At 35.9% G+C, this 19,232-nt stretch overlaps 2 protein-coding genes and 1 long non-coding RNA gene across 5 annotated transcripts in view; 1 reads left to right on the top strand and 2 right to left on the bottom strand.

Annotated features, from left to right (window-relative positions):
* LOC113413042 (hyaluronidase-4-like) overlaps nucleotides 1-14,526 on the bottom strand; it is a 59,374-nt gene extending 44,848 nt beyond the window's left edge. Inside the window, exon 1 of the mRNA XM_087969388.1 lies at nucleotides 14,446-14,526. Within this exon, the coding sequence (XP_087825514.1) occupies nucleotides 14,446-14,469 (24 nt within the window). The 5' untranslated portion in view covers nucleotides 14,470-14,526. The remainder of the gene's footprint in view (nucleotides 1-14,445) is intronic.
* The window catches only part of LOC113413041 (hyaluronidase Ba Hy-1-like), a 29,207-nt gene extending 14,681 nt beyond the window's left edge, over nucleotides 1-14,526 (bottom strand). For 2 of the 3 annotated variants that reach the window (XM_026669049.2, XM_087969389.1), the window contains exon 1: nucleotides 14,446-14,526. In XM_026669049.2, coding sequence (XP_026524834.1) covers nucleotides 14,446-14,469 — 24 coding nt within the window. In that variant the 5' untranslated portion in view covers nucleotides 14,470-14,526. Of the gene's footprint in view, nucleotides 1-11,981; nucleotides 12,064-14,445 lie in introns of those variants that run through there. The other variant, XM_026669050.2, reaches the window with a different exon arrangement.
* A 118-nt stretch (nucleotides 14,527-14,644) lies between these two features.
* LOC148130122 (uncharacterized) overlaps nucleotides 14,645-19,232 on the top strand; it is a 33,313-nt gene continuing 28,725 nt past the window's right edge. The window contains exon 1 of the long non-coding RNA XR_015750271.1: nucleotides 14,645-15,252. This is a non-coding gene — a long non-coding RNA (uncharacterized LOC148130122). The remainder of the gene's footprint in view (nucleotides 15,253-19,232) is intronic.

Here is a 19,232-nt window from a genome sequence, read left to right as displayed (position 1 = left end):
ATTAACAGAGGGATACAATCAAGATCAAGGGAAGTACTAATACCACTCTATAAAGCCTTAGTAAGACCACACCTAGAGTACTACATCCAGTTTTGTTCACCATATTATAAAAAGATGTTGAGACTCTAGAAAAAGTACAGAGAAGAGCAACCAGGATGATTAGGGGACTGGAAGCTAAAACATACAATGAACGGTTGCAGGAACTGGGCTTGGCTAGTCTAGTAAAGAGAAGGACCAGGGGAGACATGATAGCGGTCTTCCAATATTTGAGGGGCTGCCACAGAGAGGAGGGGGTCAAGCTATTTTCTAAAGTGCCTGTAGGCCAGACAAGGAATAATGGATGGAAATTGAACAAGGAGAGATTTAACCTGAAAATAAGGAGAAACTTTCTGACAGTGAGAACAATCAGCCAATGGAACAACTTGCCCTCGAGAGTTGTGGGAGTGCCATCACTTGAGACTTTCAAGAAGAGATTGGACTGCCATTTGTCAGAAATGGTGTAGGGTCTCCCGCTTGGGCGGGGGGTTGACTAGATGACCTACAAGGTCCCTTCCAACTCTGATTATCTGTTATCTGTTAAGACCATAGTTCTTGTGCAAAAACTTCCAGGCATGGCAAAAAAAGTTAAATTTGATACTATTTGGGGTTCAGGTTAAAATTATGTGAGCAATATAAATAGATAATTATTGTACATAACAGCTATATTTTTCTTGCTCTTTTTAAACAAAACTTTGCAAATCTATTGCACTTCTTCAAACCCTAATGATTCCATTATATATTATCAGTAATTTGGTAATAAGTGCTCAGTCAATACCATATTGACATGCTCAATTAAACTTTCAAAGATGACACAGCATTTTCCTACTTACATGAGTGACCTAAAAAGAAATCATGCAGAAATATTTTGGTTCCATAGCTTGAGCACAAAAAGAGGGCTTCAGAAATTAATTAGTTGAAGTTTGTGCCCAAGCCTGCTAAAATAAGTAAAAGTATTTCTAAGAGATTTTCAATTTTTAAAATTGATTTGTATAACCCACAAATCAGTATGACCAATCAGTTTATTAATCTGTGTATTTTATCAGTAGAGTAAATGAAGAAAAACTGAGGAATAACTCACTTAATTTGTTATGCCTAGATTGTTTTTTAAAGTGCTGAAAGTATTTATTGTATATATTTTAATTGGTTTTGGAATATTTAAAATAAGCCTGTTAAAAATAGGTGCTTTGTTAAGAACACATAAAGAATGTTACATTTGGCCATCTAAATCAGCATCTGATACTACAAAGTGACCAAACACTCAAGAAACTTGCAAATTTGGGCTAGTAGGTAATCTAGAAATGAGTTCTTAGTGGTATTTAAGATCATCATTTAGCCCATGATTTGAAAAATTGGTAAGCAGTTAACAAGTCTATTATACATTGAATGGAATGATCTTCTATTGTCTAAATACATTTAGTCCCCTTCTAAAGTCATATAAATTGGTAGTTATCATATCTGATGTCAGTCAATTTCACATCTATGTGTTATGTGAATTATTTTGATGATGCATGAATTTCCCTAAATTCACTTTAATAAGTGATGCTCATTTATTAGAAGAGGGGAAAAAACTTACTTCCATTCACATTTCCCAATATATTTATAATGTAAGCTAATTCCTAACAATTTACTTGAAACATCCACAGTATTTGCTATTGTTGATGATCCACAAGAATGCCTCTGATTTTCCCCATTATACCTTCTAGTTTAGATGGTATCTCAACCAAGAGAGCAATGAAGACCTACCAGGAACATTTGAGTTTCTGGGAAAAGGTGTAGAAATAGGAAAGATAATACATTATTTTGTAGTACATATCAGTATGTGTCATGTAATTGTAGTGGATCTCTTCATCTTTTTTTAAAACTCTCAATGTACATGATTAATGCTCCAGAGTGAACCCAGACTTCCATTGTGTACAATGGGTCTTTGCAATTCAAATCAATACCATCCAGAGTTTTTTATGAGTTTAAGCATATACCTAAATCCCAACACCAGTAATAGGTTAATATTCCCATAAGTGTCTTAGTGGTACTTTGCATAGTGAGACTCAAACAGGAATAGCACGACAATTGTTTCTATTTGCATGCCACAGCAATTTTCAGTTTACAGAGGATAATTGAGAATGCTTTGATTCAATGTTCCCCAAACCTTAGTATTAGCATGGGGATTCAGTGGTGAAGCTTCGTGCACAATTGCCAAATTTTAAGACCCTTCTGAGCACATTGTTTGACAAACAAAGAAACTCTGAACCTCAAAAGAAGCCAATAAGGTCAAAGTAACACATGAATTTGATATGCATAGGTGCAGGTGTAAGCTTTCCCAAGTCAGGGAAAATGAAGAAAACAGAATTGTATTTCAGAAATATTCTTGAAATGAATTTACTAGGTTTTCCACTTGAGCGTATGAGAAGAGAAATCTGGGTCAATGAGTTCAAATCATTCATTCACTTATTCACAAAACAAAACAAGGGCTTTTGTATAACAATTTCATTTTCTAGGACATAAAATAAGATCAACTTTCTGAAGGCAAGATATCTAATAGCAATACACGCATACACTATTGAAAATATACCAAGAAGAAATAGAATAGAATTCTTTATTGGCCATGTGTGATTGGACACACAAGGAATTTTGTTTATGGTGCATACACTCTCAGTGTACGTAAAAGATATAAGTGATAAATGATAATAGTTATCATAAATACATTCATCATGACTCATAAGATACAACACTTAGTGTTAGGTGTCCATTTTAAGTCTTGAGATATTATAGAACCTAGAAACGTGAAGGTCTCTACTGTTGACACTATGTTGTCTAATATTGTAAGAGTTGGTAGTATAGGAGGGCTTCTCCTAAAATCTACCATCATTTCTACAGTTCAAGATTGTTACAGTCGTACTACAAGGCTAGTTGTTCAACCTCCCATCTGTATGCAGATTCATCATTGTCTCGAATGAGACCAATCACTGCTATATCATCTGCAAACTTCAGTACTTTAACAGAGGGATCTTTTGAGATGCAGTCATTGGTATAGAGAGAGAAAAGAAGAGAGCACACACTCCTGAGGTGGCCCTGTGCTAATTGTACAGGTAATCTGGTGTGATTTTGCCTAGTTTCACCTAATGCTTCCTGTCTGTTAGAAGTTACAAGTGTGGTCAGGCAGAGCTAGCTGATTTAATTTAGTTAGAATATCTGGAATGATGTTATTGAATGCCAAGCTGAAATCTACAAAGAGGACCCTTACATAGGTCTTTGGAGATTCAAGATGTTGCAGAGCCATATTAATAGTATCATCTGCTGAGCTATTTGCTCGGTAGGCAACTTGAAAGGGTTCTAACAGCAGATCTGTGATGGTTTTCAGGTTGGCCAGCACTAGCCTTTCAAAGGTTTTCATAACTACAGATGTTAGAGCAACCAGTCTGAAGTCATTCAGTTCCTTGATGGAGGGTTTCTCCAGCACTGGGATGATAGAGCATTTGAAGCAAGAAGGAACATAGCACATCTCTAGTGATTTATTGAAGAGTTGGGTGAAGATGGGGACCAACTGGTCAGCACAGACTTTTAAGCGAGGAGTTATCTTGTCTGGCCCTGGTGCTTTTCCTGGCTTTTATCTGTGAAATAAATCTTGCACTTCTTTTTCTGTGATCACCAGAGGTGGTGAACCCAATGGGTTGGAGTCAGTTGTAGGAGGCTTGGCTCTTGTTGGTGTGTTTGAGATGGGGGTTGTGGAGATAGGTGGCTATAGTTTCCGTTCAAACCTACAGTAAAACAGATTCAGGTCATCTGTTAGTTGTTGATTTCCTTCTGCCTGGGAAGGAGGTTTGCTGTAGCCAGTGATGTTTTTAAGAGTTTTCCACATATTTGCTGGATCATTTGTTGAAAACTAATTCCTTAACTTTTCAGAGTAGCTTCTTTTTGCTGCTCTGATCTCTCTTGTTAATATGTTTCTGGCCTGATAGTACAGCATTCTGTTGCCTTTTCTGTAGGCTTCCACTTAGGCATGACGTAGCTGGTTAAGTTTAGCTGTAAACTAAGGTTTGTTGTTACTGTATATTCACAGGCTTCTGGTCAGCACACATAGGTCTTCACAAAAACTGGCATAAGATGTTACAGTATCTGTGAGTTCATTCAAGTCTGCACCTTTGAAAACATTCCAATCAGTGAAGTCAAAGTAAGCCTGTAGAGTTAGCTTTGCTTTCTCAGTCCAAGACCTCACTGATTTAATTGTTGGTTTTATGGTTTTAACTCTTTGACTATAAGCAGGTACAAGGTGAATCATACACTAATCAGAGCATTCCACAACTGCTCATGGTAAAGACCAAGAAGCATCTTTTAATGTTGTATAGCAATGGTCTAAAGCAGGGGTCGGCAAACTTTTGGACCTCAGGGACCACCAAAATCATAATTTTAAATCCCAGGGACCACTAACTGGGTATGTGGGTGTGGCCTAATTTGTGGGTGTGGCTTGGTGGTCATGTGACTGGCTGGGCATGGCTTGTATGTAAATATTATAAATATTTATATAAATATTAATTTTTTTTATAAAAAAGAACAATTTTTACCCAAAATCAGACAAAGCAGGCAGGCAGATTGAGTTGCTCACAGAATCACAGATTCATTCAGTGACCTATCTATTTGCCATCAGATAGCTCAGCCTGTCACATAAAATTTTCTTGCTGTGAGTCTGCACTGAATAATAGAACCTTCAGTCCTAAGGGTGGTGCGGCTGTGCTTAAAAGCAGAGCCGAAGATCTAAAGACTAGCTAGAAAACAAGAAATCCAACCATTTCCTGCTTCCTAGCTAATCTAAATCTCCTGGCACAACAGAACAGCTGATGGTCAGAAAAAGGAAAAATATCAATTTAGCAGGCAAGTTTGCTGGGTAAGGAGTAAATGGGCGGGGAGGGTTCCCGTGGGCCATGTGGGTGGTGCAGCCTTGTGTTTCAGTGCACTGGATTAATTGCTTTGGGGGGTGTGCTCTGGGCATGACATTTCTCTGTGGACCACCAAAATTTTCTTGTGGACCACCAGTGGGGTGCGGCCCACCAGTTAGCAGCCGCTGGTCTAAAGTATTCTTGCCTCTAGTGAGACAATTGACATGCTGAAAATATTTTGGTGGCTCTTTCCCTAGGTTTGCTTTATTAAAATCTCCTAAAATAATTGGAAGTGAATCTGGGTATTTAACTTCAGCTCACATAATATGGTCAGCTAGAGTTCATGATGCATTGTTTACACAAGCTTGTGGAAAAACATACATAGCAATTAGGAGAAATGAGGAGAACTCTCATAAAGAATAGAATAGTTTGCAATTGATAATTAATGTCTCTAAGTCCACATACCCAGTTAAAAATGTATGGCTGTGAAAGTTGGACCATAAGGAAGACTGGGCGCCAAAGAATTGAGGCCTTTGAACTCTGGTGCTGGAGAAGACTCCTGCGAGTCCATTGGACTGCAAGGTGATCAAACTGGTCAGTCCTAGAGGAGATCAACCCTGACTGCTCTTTAGAAGGCCAGACCCTGAAGATGAAACTCAAACACTTTGGCCACCTAATGAGAAGGAAGGACTCCCTGGAGAAGAGCCTAATGCTTGGAATGATTGAGGGCAGAAGAAGAAGGGGATGGAAGAGAATGAGGTGGCTGGATGGAGTCACTGAAACAGTCAGTGTGGGCTTAAATGGATTCCGCAGGATGGTAGAGAACAGGAAGGTCTGGAGGAACTTTGTCCATGGGGTCGTGATAGGTCTGACATGACTTCACAACTAACAACAACAACAAAGTCCACATCACATAATTTCTTTAGTATAGTTATGTCTTGGGACCAGCAGCTATTAATATATAAACATAAGCCTCCTCCCTTCTTTTTAATGAGATGTTTCTGCAATTCTGTCTGCTCTTTGTATCTGAAATCCTGGGATATGCAGGCTACTATCATCAATTTAGCTAGGTTTCAGTGAAGCAGAGAGCTGCTGAGTTGTAAAAATCAGTATTGCATCTATTTAAGAGAAGTATTTCATCCATCTTATTAGCGAATGAACATAAATTAGTCAGAAAGAGTGAAGGAAGAGGAGTTTTTATTCCACTTTTCCTTAGTCTATTCAAAATTCCTGCTCGCTTACCCTTTCTCTGCCTCCAGTAATGTAGCTACAACTCTTACTTGCATTATACTTGAATGCTGAGTATCCTTCATTTGTAGTGTCATTTCTGGAATTTCTTCTAAGAGTGCATATTCTTGATTAATTAAGCCTTGTTTCTAAGCATAGTAAAATATTGGAATTATTATATTATTATTCTTGAACTGAGTGTTCAAAGATTGTCTATGTGCAATTTGCCATACCTTTTATGTTCCCCAATATCATGCTATTCATATACATGTTTCCACTATAAAAATGATTATGAAATTAATTAATATTATTTATTTTAGATATACCTTACTTGGGTTACAAAAAAAAACAAAAACCTAGGCTTCTGCAGGATCTACAGAAATATACAAGAAACTCTGGATTTTTACTGCCATCTAGAGCTCATCTATATCATTGCAGCCCATGTGTGAGATGCCTACATCAATATGTCCCCAATGTGTGCTAGCAGATTTTTGTTTAAAAACTATTAGTGTCTAGTATTTTAGTGATTAAAAAAACCTCATACGCACAAATGTAAAATGCTGTAGAAAAGCATTGATGCAAGCTTAGGCTAATGTTGAAATGCATAGAGATGATCAACAGCATTTTATTTACTATCCATATGCATACTGGTAATAGAAAAAAAATGCAAATGTAGGAAAGAAACTAAAAGGTACAGCAAAGTATAGATTTTTCAATTCTACAACTAGAAAACATTTTTGAATGAAATAAAGTCTGCTTATCTGTTGGGATATGGAAGAGAAAGCCCCTCTGAATCCTGACTTTTGTGGATTGTCTCTTGCAGGGATCCCACTGTAAGATCTTCCCAGTCTTGCCCTTCCTCTGAAAAAATATTCTTCCGGATATCAAAGTGGTCCAACCCTGTTGGTTTTTTGGAAACTCCATGACACCTCTGTGGAACTCTGCAGGTTGAGGTGTCTGATGTTTTCTGATGTGTATGGATGGTGTTATGATTGCTCCTTGGTGCATTGGAAGTTTTTGATTACTTACTAAACTTATTTCAATATATTATTATATATTGTAACACTTTTGGTTTGATTTTATTGTGGCTTTGGGAGGTCTGACACAATTGGAGTCACATAATGCAAACCTAGTAAAACAAACAAACTATCCAGGAATAGTAGAACACACAGCAGAGCAAAGCAAAAACACATCAAAGAATATGGAAGTATTTGCCTTCGTATTACGATCTAACCTAATACATAATGACAAAGGTATCATAATCACATTGAAAAGCAAGTATCATTACAATCTATGCTGCCACAATCTAGTATCTTCTTTATATGTTTACATACAATTTGTATCATGCATATTGGACATAAAGGGAATGCTCTTCCATTCCATTTGGCACTCTATTAGTTCTTGATTCTTCACAATCTGTGAATCTATGTCAAGTTATATTAGGGTCTGCACTAACTCTGGATTAACTGTGAACCCTCCCCGAACCAACAGTTTTGCATAACGCATAGTGAAACCCATGCACGTTTGCTGGGTAGGATCTCACAGAAACAGAAGTCATGTCTGCAAATAATATTAACAATAATAATATTCTTTTAAAAACATTTTAAGTTATTCAGTTTCTAAGCTATTCCACTTATTTTACTGATATTTTGTATGTATTTACCAAAGCATACCCCTACAGCATGGGTGCCCAAACTTGACAACTTTAAGATTTTTGGACTACAACTTCCAGAATTCCCCAGCCAGGTCTGAAATTTGCCAAGGTTGCATAGCCCCAATCTACAGCGTTAGCATGTTTTGTCGGTTTTTCTTCTTACAGTATGAGAAGGAACTTCTGTTACTTTGTCCATCCACCTATAAAATGCCCCGTGCTCTTGCTGACCAGGACTGAATTTTATACAGGGTCAAACTTGACAGCATCCAGAATTCCTCCTCCAGAATTCTGGGAGTTGAGTCTCTTAAATAGCTCCTGCTAGAGGGTCTTCAAACTTGACAGCTTTAAGACTTGTGGACTTCAACTCCCAGAATTCCTCCTCCAGTCATGTTAGCTCAGGAATTCTGGGAGTTGAAGTCCACAAGTCTTAAAGCTGTCAAGTTTGAAGAGTCTTGGTCTATAGATACCCTTGATTTTCATGAAAAATCAACCTAGTAATTTGCATGGAGTGAAATTCCCACTGAGATCTGAACAGCCACTACCCACCACTCTGCTGGTGTTTTAAAGGGGCTGGAAGACCCAAGGCTTTGGTGGAGATGTTTGAAGCTTCCTTTTATCCTAGATTTTCTTTTGTCTCTACTTGGTTTGTTATCTTCCCATTTCTACCTTTCTTTTTCTTTTTTTCCCCTTCTTTTTTAATGCCTTGTTTTTCATCTTTAAACAATTGATAAATAGCAACTGGGAGTTGGTTGGCACATAATTCTAATAAATAATAATAGTGCTACAATTGAATTGCCTGGAACTGAACCTTCTACCAAATTAGAGAAATCACATGTTATCTGAAGTTCTTGCTTCCAGCTTTTCTTGCACAATTGAAACTGCCATTACCAAACAGTAGTAGTAATTGTAGCAGTAGTAGTAATAAGCTATTATTGTGTACTTTGATATTTGCTTTTCTCCTCTGCAAAAATAAATAAATAATTCCTTTTCACAGTACGGGTGAAATAGCACTAATAGCCCAGCAAGGACCTACATGTAGGGTGTCCTAGTGCATATCCATTTTGAGTCAAAAATAAAAGCCATTTCCTTTTAATGGTTTAAGATGCTTTGGGAACATGTTTTGATCACACCACCCTGAAATGGATTTGAGAGAATGGAAAAAAGATAGCAATAGCATGGAGACTTACATACCGCTGCACGGTGTTCTACAGCCCTCTCTAAGCTGTTTACAGAGTCAACATATTGCCCCCAACAATCTGGATTCCTCATTTTATTGCCCTCATAAGGATGGAAGGCTGAGTCAACCTTGAGCCTGGTGAGATTTGAACTGCCAAATTTATTTATTTTTATTTTTTATTTATTTGATTTGCCAATTGTTTATTTGATTTGCCAATTTGCAAATTGCAGGCAGCCAGCTGTCAGCAGAAGTAGCCTGCAGTACTGCATTCTAACCTCTGCGCCATCACGGCTGTTAAAGTACTTCCCATTCATTTCTATGGGACATGCAGATAATTTAGCACATTTATTACATTTTAAGAATGATCCCTGCTTCTACAGCACCTTGTGCAATCTGTTCATGATACCAAGACGAAGAAAGCTTTTAGAGAACTTTTGAAATCAGTGCATATTGTAGGGCAGGTCAAATGTTTCAACTTTCAATTTTCAAACATTACTGTAGGGGTGCTCAAAAGTTATGACAAAATTTTATAGCACTTTGAAAACTTAGTTGTTAATATTTGTTGTGGAAAAAGTCTTTCAAACCTGGGAGAAATATCTCCTGTTCAAATCACAGAAATGTTACTCAAAGTTATCAGGGCACCAAGGTATGTGCTTTAATAAGATATTACAATTAAATTATCAGCCACAGATGAAGTCTGTGTCCAATCCCCTGCTACAGCTTTTATGACTGATATTAAGAGATTAATTAATGGTAAATAATTAATTATGGTAATTAATGGTGTCATAGTACAATTGAAAGTCTGTAGTGATGTTCTATTACAAAACTTGGTTAAAGGGACTTTTCAGCTGTAAGTCTCTAAGCCCAAAGGAGCTTGAGTCTATTTCACTGATCCAACTGATCAGTAGTAAGAAGAAATCGTGGCACAACAATTAAGAAGCGCTACTACATTCATATGAAACTCTGTCCTTTTATGCATAGTACACAGGTAAAATCCTTACTTGATCACAGGGAATGGGAATTTCATCTTTCAAATTACATCAAATTTTAAATCAATCAAAAGTTGCTCTATTCCAGTTAGGATGATCCTTGTTGTCATTGTTCTTAGGTCTTAAATTATGCATAGGAGATAAGCAGCTAGCCAGTGGCTAAATGGTGAGATTAAAATATCCTAAATGCCTCTATAGTTTGAGAGAAGTATTGTTTTACAGTTTCTACATTTTCATGATATTCCAGAAGGTGGTGCTGAAAGACTACTACATTTTCCTTTAATAGTAATTGTACAAATTTATATTGTTATCATTATGCTCATTGGCACCGTCATATATCTACTTTGTTGGTTACAAACAGGGGGGAGGGAGGGAGGGAGGAGGGAGGGAGGGAGAGAGAGGGGGGGAGGGGGAGAGATTTTCTCCTTCTCCTTCTCCTCTTCCTCCTCCTCCTCCACCACCAATATGTTCAGTCCAGAAAAGACAGTGACTCTGCCAGCATACTTGCCAGTAAGTGAGAATGAGACATAAGGACATAGATCATTCAACATTTCTTTATTTCCATTCTTCCTTCCTAGCACATGTTCAGTCTCTCAAGCCCTCAGGGATAGATGCAACAAAGTATGACATAAGTAATTACATGTTATTAAAACAACATTTGCTACAATGGGAGCAGTCTTCTCCTAACTCCAATTTAAGAAATATATTTTAAAAAAAAAACAAATAAGAGCTATCTGTTAATGTATTTAAATTTTCTGTCTGTCACTGAAAGTGGAAAATTATATAACAGTAAAACATCCTAACATGTTTATCCTGAGCATGTTAGATTATGACTGCTTACAAACTGGAGGAACTGGACATTATTAAAGTTTTTGAACATTCCAAAATTATCCTAATCCTGGACATCCTGTTTGTCTTTTTATATTATAAATCCATATTCTGAATTTTCTAGCAAGCTTCTAGTAAAGCAAGCTCTGAAAAAGAACAAGAAGGTAATGGTTTGCTTCTTTGTTTGTTTTAAAAGTCCTCGCTTGGAGTAATAAACACTGTAGGAAAGTTTAACAGAAAGTTCTTTAACAAGAAAAGCCAATCCAGACCATCAAATATTGAAGGACTATTTCATTCTTTTAATAGAGATTCATTAATTAATTAACATCTGTTTACATATAAATCTAGCAGAAAGAAATAGAACTTAGACTTAATTCAGCCTTCTAAAATATAGACATTTAAAAAAAAAAAAGATCACATCCTTTTTATAAGAAGGAAACTTTCAGCCATGAAACTTTGGCTTTTATTTTTATATATTTATTTAGATCAAAATGTAAACATTGACAGGTTCTTCCTATTTTACCACAAGTATTATAGTATAAGAATTGTATCTTTTGTAAAGTTTGCTCTGCTCTACAGAACTCTAGGCCATCCAAGTAAAATGTTTACCAAGGAAATAACATCCCAAATTACATTCAATTTCCTGTATGTGTGGATTATGAAAAGCATGCAAATTTTAGTATCAAAAACCTTATATTTAAGAGGGGAGAATAAGCCTGTTCAAATTTTTACTCATGGTTCCAAGTCAAAAATTGTAAAATAAGATTTTATTTTGCATACTCTGTCAAAAAAAAAAAAAAAAAGCAGCTGTAACAGCTTTGTTTAGACTTCTTGTGTCATTTTTTTTTCATTGCTGTTTAAGATCAAATCTGGGTTGGTGATAGCTGTGAGCAGGTTGGTCTTGTACAGTGTGTAAGCACTAATTTACAACATGTTTTAAAGTTAGTTTACTTTCCATAATGATTTTTGGTGTGACATTCCAATAAGCTTCATGTGTTCTTAGGTACAAACACATAACTGATTATCAGCAGATAGCCAGAACATGCAAAAATGAAGTCAGGAAAGCAAAGGCTCAGAATGAACGAAGACTTGCGACCAAAATCAAAGATAATTTTTAAAAAGTTCTTTTCAACATATCAATAACAAGAAAATATTCTTCCTAACAGTGAGAACAATTAACCAGTGGAATAGCTTGCCTTCAGAAATCGTGGGCACTCCATCAGTGGAGGTTTTTAAGAAGAAACTAAACAGCCACTTATCTGAAATAGCATAAGTTCTCCTGCGTGAGCGGGGCTGGACTAGAAGACCTCCAAGGTCCCTTCCTAGCAATATTCTATTCTATTCTATTCTATTCTATTCTATTCTATTCTATTCTATTCTATTCTATTCTATTCTATTCTATTTGATTTGATTCGATTCGATTCTATCCCTAGCATATTCTTTCAAGTCTCCAATGGTGCATTCATTGTAACTGTAACTGAATCCATCCACCTTGCTGTCCGTCATTCTATTTTTCTCTTTCCTCCCACTCTTTATATAAAGACAGAAATTGAAGGAATTTGGTTTTTAAATCATTGAACTGCTTTCTTTTAAGTTTGGCATATACTTCAATCCATAATGGCAATATTGTTTTTCTGTAAGTTAGGGGCAATTCAATAAATAAATTCACATGGGACATGATTTGCAACTGGGCTGGCGTGCATTTCTATGATATGGAAGAAGTAAAATACATGGGTATTTTCAAAGACATATGGTCAGGAATGCATTGTTATTAGCATAGGAAAAAAGTAGATAACAACATTACATGAAGATTCCAGTCTGGCTATCAACAATGGAAGCACTTATGCACCCAAATGTTTGTAAAATGAGAGCTATTGCTGAATATAAAGATATCTTAAATGAAAAGGGTGAGTTCAAAGCTAAACAAGAATTGAATGAACAAGGGTTGGAAATACATTGGTATTCATATATGCAAATACAACCAAGATATGAAAAAGGTATTAAAGCTGAAGGGATTCATAAGGAGTTGACAGAATTGGATAAAATATTAATAGGAACAGAAGATAAGTTGATTAAAAGATTGTAGTGCTATTTACTAGGTGTTAAACTAGAAGAAGAACAAGTTAAAGAAACAATGATAGTATAGGCAAAAAAAATTGGATATGCTATAGAATTAGATAAATGGCAGAAGCTATGGGATAGGAATTACAAATTAACAATATCGACAGCATACAAAGAAAACTTGTGTAAGATGTTTTATAGATGGCACTTTGCACCAGCAAAATTAGCCAAGATGTTCAAAGATAAATCAGCTAAATGCTGGAAGTACCACCAGACACCTGGAACATATTATGCAGTGGTCTTGTATAGAAGCTAAAAGATACTAGACAAAAATACATACATAGTTGAAAAAAATAATTAAACACCTAGATTAGATTTGAAACCTGAAATATTTTTATTAGGAATGGTACAGTAAAGGTTACAGTAAAGAAAAAACATATTTAATTATACATGTATTAACAGCAGCCAGAATTGTATTTGTTCAGAATTGGAAAAGTGATAAGATAGCGATAGAGGGAAAAGTAATTGAGAAAATATTTGAATGTGCAGAGATAAATAGGTTAACATTGGTAATCAAAGAAAAAGAAAAAATGGAATATTATACGGTATGCAATTTATTTTATCAATTTATTTATTATTTTTATTTTATTATGGTTGGAAAATAAAACAAATTAAAATGGACCAGATGAATATATATAGCAATAAGATAAGTGTTAAAAAATAATAGCTATATTAAATAATAATTATAAGAAAATGTGATTATTATTATATTGGTAAGAAAAGTATTTATTATAATTCTAAGCACAAGATACATGTACCAAGTCAACACATGGTTACAATGAAATAGAATTATTGTAAAATATAAAATAAAAAAATTAATAAAATAAATACATTCACAAAGCAAAACCCATGACATTGCCTATAAAGTTTTACCTATTTTGCAAAAACGACAATCCATTCTGGTAAAAATTAAACAAAACAAAAATGCCTAGGAAGTATTATTAAGTAATATGCTAGACAAAGGGGTGAGACTGAAGCTTCAACATTTTTTCCAGTAATTGGAAGTGCAGACCCTGTGATAGAGTAGGAAGAGAAGTGGAAAGTAGAGAAAAGAAGACGCCAGAGAAAAAAGAAAAGATGAACCTTCCCGTAACATTCAATCTGGTCTTGCCCACCATTTCCTTCCAATCCACTTCTCAGTAGTATGTGATGCAACCCCCAGAATGAAATTCTGAACATGCAGCCCTTGCTTTATGTTTATGTTTATATGTTGAATTTACAAGGAGAATGGCATTTTGAATCAGATAAGTGTCCTAAACCCGGTTTTTGCTTAGGGCTACCTTCTTATTTTCCCCTGAAACTATTTGAGAAATCCATCCACTTGAGGTTAATATATGTTGCTACTGAGATTGTTGTTAATGCTTTCAGTGCTCGGAAGAAATCTGCAAAAACAAGGGTATTCATGACAAGAGAATACCTGGGTAGAGGAGGTAATGTAACAAGACTTCACAAATATCTCATGAGCCACCTTTGACATGAATGAAGTTACATTTCACAGGATAATAACAGTGAGGACAATTGACCAGTGAAATAGCTTACCTTCAGAAATCGTCGGCGCTCCATCACTGGAGGTTTTGGAGAAGAGACCCGACAACCACTTAACTAAAATAGTATAGGTTCTCCCAGTTGTGGGATTCAATTCTTTTAATTGCCAGTTCTGTGGGCGTGGCTTGGTGGGCGTGGCAGGGGAAGGTTACTGTAAAATTTTCGTTCCCACCCCACTCCAGGGGAAGGTTACTGCAATATCTCCATTCCCTCCCCACCCCACTAACCTGTTTTCCAGCTCCGTTCTCCTGTGCAAGGCAACAAAAGAAGATCCACCCGATCAGCTGGGACTCAGGAGGCAGAGAATAGATGGGGATGGGGCCAGTCAGAGGTGGGATTGGCCGGTTCTCCGAACTACTCAAAATTTCCTCTACTGGTTCTCTGGAACTGGTCAGAACCTGCTGAATACCACCTCTGCGTTCTCCTGCTTGGGCAGGGAACTGGACTAGAAGACCTCCAAGAATTTTTCCAGCTCTATTCTATTCTAATTTTCTATTTTGATCTGCAGCCAAATTAACCTGAAACCAACATAAAATGGATACGATGATCCTTCTTCCTGATAATACTATTCTTTTGAGATGTAGCATGTGATGCAACCACCAGAATGAAATTCTGAACATTCAGCCCTTGTTTTATGTTTATATGTTGAATTTACAAGGAGAACAGCATATGGAGAGCCTTGGTGGCACAGTGGTTAGAGTGCAGTTCTGCAAACTACTTCTGCTGACAGTCAGTTGCCTGCAATTTGGCGGATCAAATCCCACTAGGCTCAAGGTTGACTCAACCTTCCATCCTTCTGAGGTGGGTAAAATGAGGACCCAGATTGTTGGGGGCAACAGGCTGACTCTGTAAACCATTTAGAGAGGGCTGGAAAGCACTATAAAGAGGTATATAAGTCTAAGTGCTATTGCTATGTAACTGTTTAAATAGTTTTCTCTTTGTTTTTAGAAATGAAGCGTGCTGTCAGCTGTTATATTTTTTTATTTATTTATTTGTCAAGCAAGTATAAACATGGTTATTATTACATGAAATGGATACAAATAAAAAAAAGAAACAATAGGACAGGGACGGTAGGCACATTGGTGCGCTTATGCATTCCTCCTACAGACCTCTTAGGAAAGGGGTGAGGTCAATAGTAGACAGTCTAAGGTTAAAGTTTTTGGGGTTTGGGGAAGAAACCACAGAGTCAGGCAGAGTATTCCAGACATTGACCACTCTGTTGCTGAAGTCGTATTTCCTGCAATCAAGTTTGGTGCGGTTTACCTTGAGTTTGTATCTATTGTGTGCTCTTGTGTTGTTGTGGTTGAAGCTGAAGTATTCATTGACAGGTAGGACATTGCAATGTATGATTTTATATACCATACTTAGATCAGACCGAAGATGGCGTAATTCAAGATTTTCTAGTTCTAGAATTTCAAGTCTGGTGGCATAAGGTATTCTGCTACGAGTAGAGGAGTGGAGAACTCTTCTCATGAAATATTTCTGGACTTTAAAATGAGTCATAATATTATTATCACTCATTTTAAGCTGCATGTACAATTACATTTTCCAGAGCAAACAGAAATGTTTTCATTTCCACAGAGACTGGAATGCTGCTTAGTAAGATTCCTGTTAGAGTCTATTGATTTTTTTAATTGTATAAATGTTAAGGTGTCAGCAGAATGATCTGTATTTCTGACAATCAGAAGAACTCGGGTGATTGATTGATTGAAGTGGATAAGTAAAAATGATTGTCTGAAAAGAGGAAACAACTTCATCTATTTCATCATCCATAAATTGCAGAACAGAATGGAAAATCTCCATTGGAATCTTTAACTCTTTTCAATTAATGTGAAATAATTGAATATAAATGAATGTTAATATGAATGGGTATAGTGGTCAAGACACCTATTTAAGAAATGGAGAGATTAGGACAGAGGTGGTATTCAGCAGGTTCTGACCAGTTCTGGAGAACCGGTCGCGGAAATTTTGAGTAGTTCAAAGAACCGGCAAATACCACCTCTGACTGGAGATTTTACAGTATCCTTCCCCTGCCATGCCCATCAAGCTAAGCCCACAGAACCAGTAATAAAAAAAAATTGAATCCCACCACTGCACCAGGAGTTCTAATTTTTCCTTAGGCATGAAACCAGCTGAGGATCCTTGGACCAGTCCCCTCTCTGTTAACCCTGGAAAAAGAAAGCAATGGCAAACAACTTCAAAAATCTTGCTAAGAAAATTGCAGGGCCATATTTAGGAAATTGTGAGAAGTTAACACTAACTTAAAAATGCTATTTTTTTAAAAAAATCCCATTTATACTCAATGCACGTATACAGCTCCCATTGTTCTACCACACAGAAACAAATGTAGGGTTTTTTTTTTAGGTCAATATCAATAAATGTTCCCACATTTTAAACAGGCCCAATAGATTGAACATCAATAGAAATAATCAATAAAAATGCAGAATTCAAGCACACTCAACAAGAAGAAATTTGTTTTCTTTTTTTAAAAAATAACCTGCCTTATTATTTTTATTAATAACTGAAAGAGGCAAACATACCTAATACATGAGCCATGTTGGCTCAGTGGTTAGAAGTTTGAATTTCACCAATTCAAGGTTCAGTTAGCCTTCCATTCTTCCAAGGTTGGTGAAATGAGGACCCAGATTGTTGGGGGCAATATGCTGACTCTGTGAAACTTTTCAAATGGGCTCTAAAGCACTGTGAAGCAATATATAAGTCTAAATGCTGTTACCGTTTCCTCCTCCTATTTTGCCCACAATAACTCTGTGAGCTGAGTTGAGCTGAGAGAGAGTGACTGGCCCAAAGTCACCCAGATGGCTTTGATCTCTCAATTTCTAACTTGGTGCCTTAATCACTTAACTACAATTTTCAATTTGTGTACAAGTGTATTGTGAATGAACCTTTTATGTCTTCCTTGAATAATAACATCCAAAATAGAAGGAACATTGCCAACATGAGAACAGCAACACTGAAACCTTCGTAAGCCGATGGACAGAAACTTTATTTTGGCCATTTATCAATAAAAATAAACTTTATAGGGATTTGAAGTTGATTTTAAGTTTCACTTGCTACACAGACTTCAGTTTAAATCAACCCCATGCACACTCCTATACAGTAGTTCATTTTGGTTTTGCACATGCATCACTGCATTAGCCAGTCAAATCTACCCTGCTTTATCTTGGAATTTTTTAAAGTTTATGTATAGATTTGTACAAACTTCTAATTTTTTAATCATTTCAAAGTAACTCAACAGAAGCTCAAAATACAAATGACAGGCATTACTATATATTTGGTGGAATTTACTCCTCTTGAGGAAATAAAGAAAAAGAGTACAATGGAATATATTAAGACTCACCAATAAAAATGGAAAAAGACAAAATATATCAGCAATGTAATATATTTTATTGTTACAGCAGTAAAGCCCATTTATATTAATGCGTTACTGTCTCTGGAGACATAAGTGGGATGATAATAGTTTATTGTTCTTCAAACAGACTTCCAGAGAAGTCAAATTTTTAAAAATTTACATATTTTTCTAACAAATCCCTGTATTTTAAATTGAGAAAATAGTACCATTTGGTGGATGATGAAAATAAAAGGAGCATCTCTATTTTTGAAAGACGTTATGCACAGTGCATTTCTTTGCTCATTAACGTGCTTCAAGATTTTTGTCTATTATGAAAAATAGGAAAAGTATCATGTTCTTCCTGATGTTTAAAAAATATAATATTTTAGAAAATATAAGAGCACAATCCTGTTTCAGCTTAAATCTTATGTACTTCCCAAGGACCTTAACCCCTTGCTACAGTATCACAAGTGCACCATGACCCATCAGTGGTAGGCATTCAATCAACCATTGATCTTTGACTCCTAGATTGCATTGTCAAGATGGCCACATTTTGAACTATTTGGGGAAGCTTTGTGGGGTTAAAGACTAGCCTGTCTCATAGACGATTCCAACTCCCATTTCCTGGTAATCTCAAAAAAAATTAAGAAGTACATAACTCAGCACAGGCTCAATGGGTTTAAATACATTTAATTGTATACTACAGTCTACCTCTAACCTATAATAAATGCATTTTTTATTTCACTATAAATTATTAATCTGAAATATAGCAATGGGTCTCATAAACTTGCAAAATGAAAAACGATTCAGGGCTGTAGATAGTTGCTTTGCAGGGACTACATGGAATGACATCCTAACCACGTTCATTTAGTATAATAACGGTACTATGCATTAATTGGAAAGTCAACCCTAAGCTGACAGTAGCACTGTACCCATTGCTTTTTAGTCTTTGTATCGAGTTGTGATACAGTATGTCATTATTGTATTATAAACGGGGAATTGAGAATTTATATAAATATTCATATTTAGTTTGGTGTCTCCTCCTACATTTTCTTGAATCAGCTTTAAAGATTGAATTCACGTGTTAGAAACATAACCTATTCAGAATTTCTGACAAGTATTTCTGGGCTGTTGAATACGTAATTCTGTTTCTCATGACAGAGCAAGAGTTTATTCTTCATGCATATTGTAATTCTGCAATATTACAGAAAAAGGAAGAAACATTTTATTTTATTTTATATGTATTATAAATGTATACGCCACCCATCTTACTTCAAGGAAACTCTTCGATTGGGTACAGAAATGAACAAGTTTAAAATTTCTCCAATAATCATAACTTTTTCTGAAACCAACATAAAATTAAGCAAATAAGCAAACATACCATATAAGCAAATGTGATTAGTTTGCATAATTTGTGCAAATTTGTTCAAAT

Source organism: Notechis scutatus, chromosome 6 (genome assembly GCF_049901735.1).
Source record: "Notechis scutatus isolate UNSWTSFEM ecotype Mainland chromosome 6, rNotScu1.2, whole genome shotgun sequence".
Classification (NCBI taxonomy): Eukaryota; Metazoa; Chordata; class Lepidosauria; order Squamata; family Elapidae; genus Notechis; species Notechis scutatus.
Note: the sequence above shows the minus strand (reverse complement) of the source record. Positions and strands in the feature narration are given on the sequence as shown.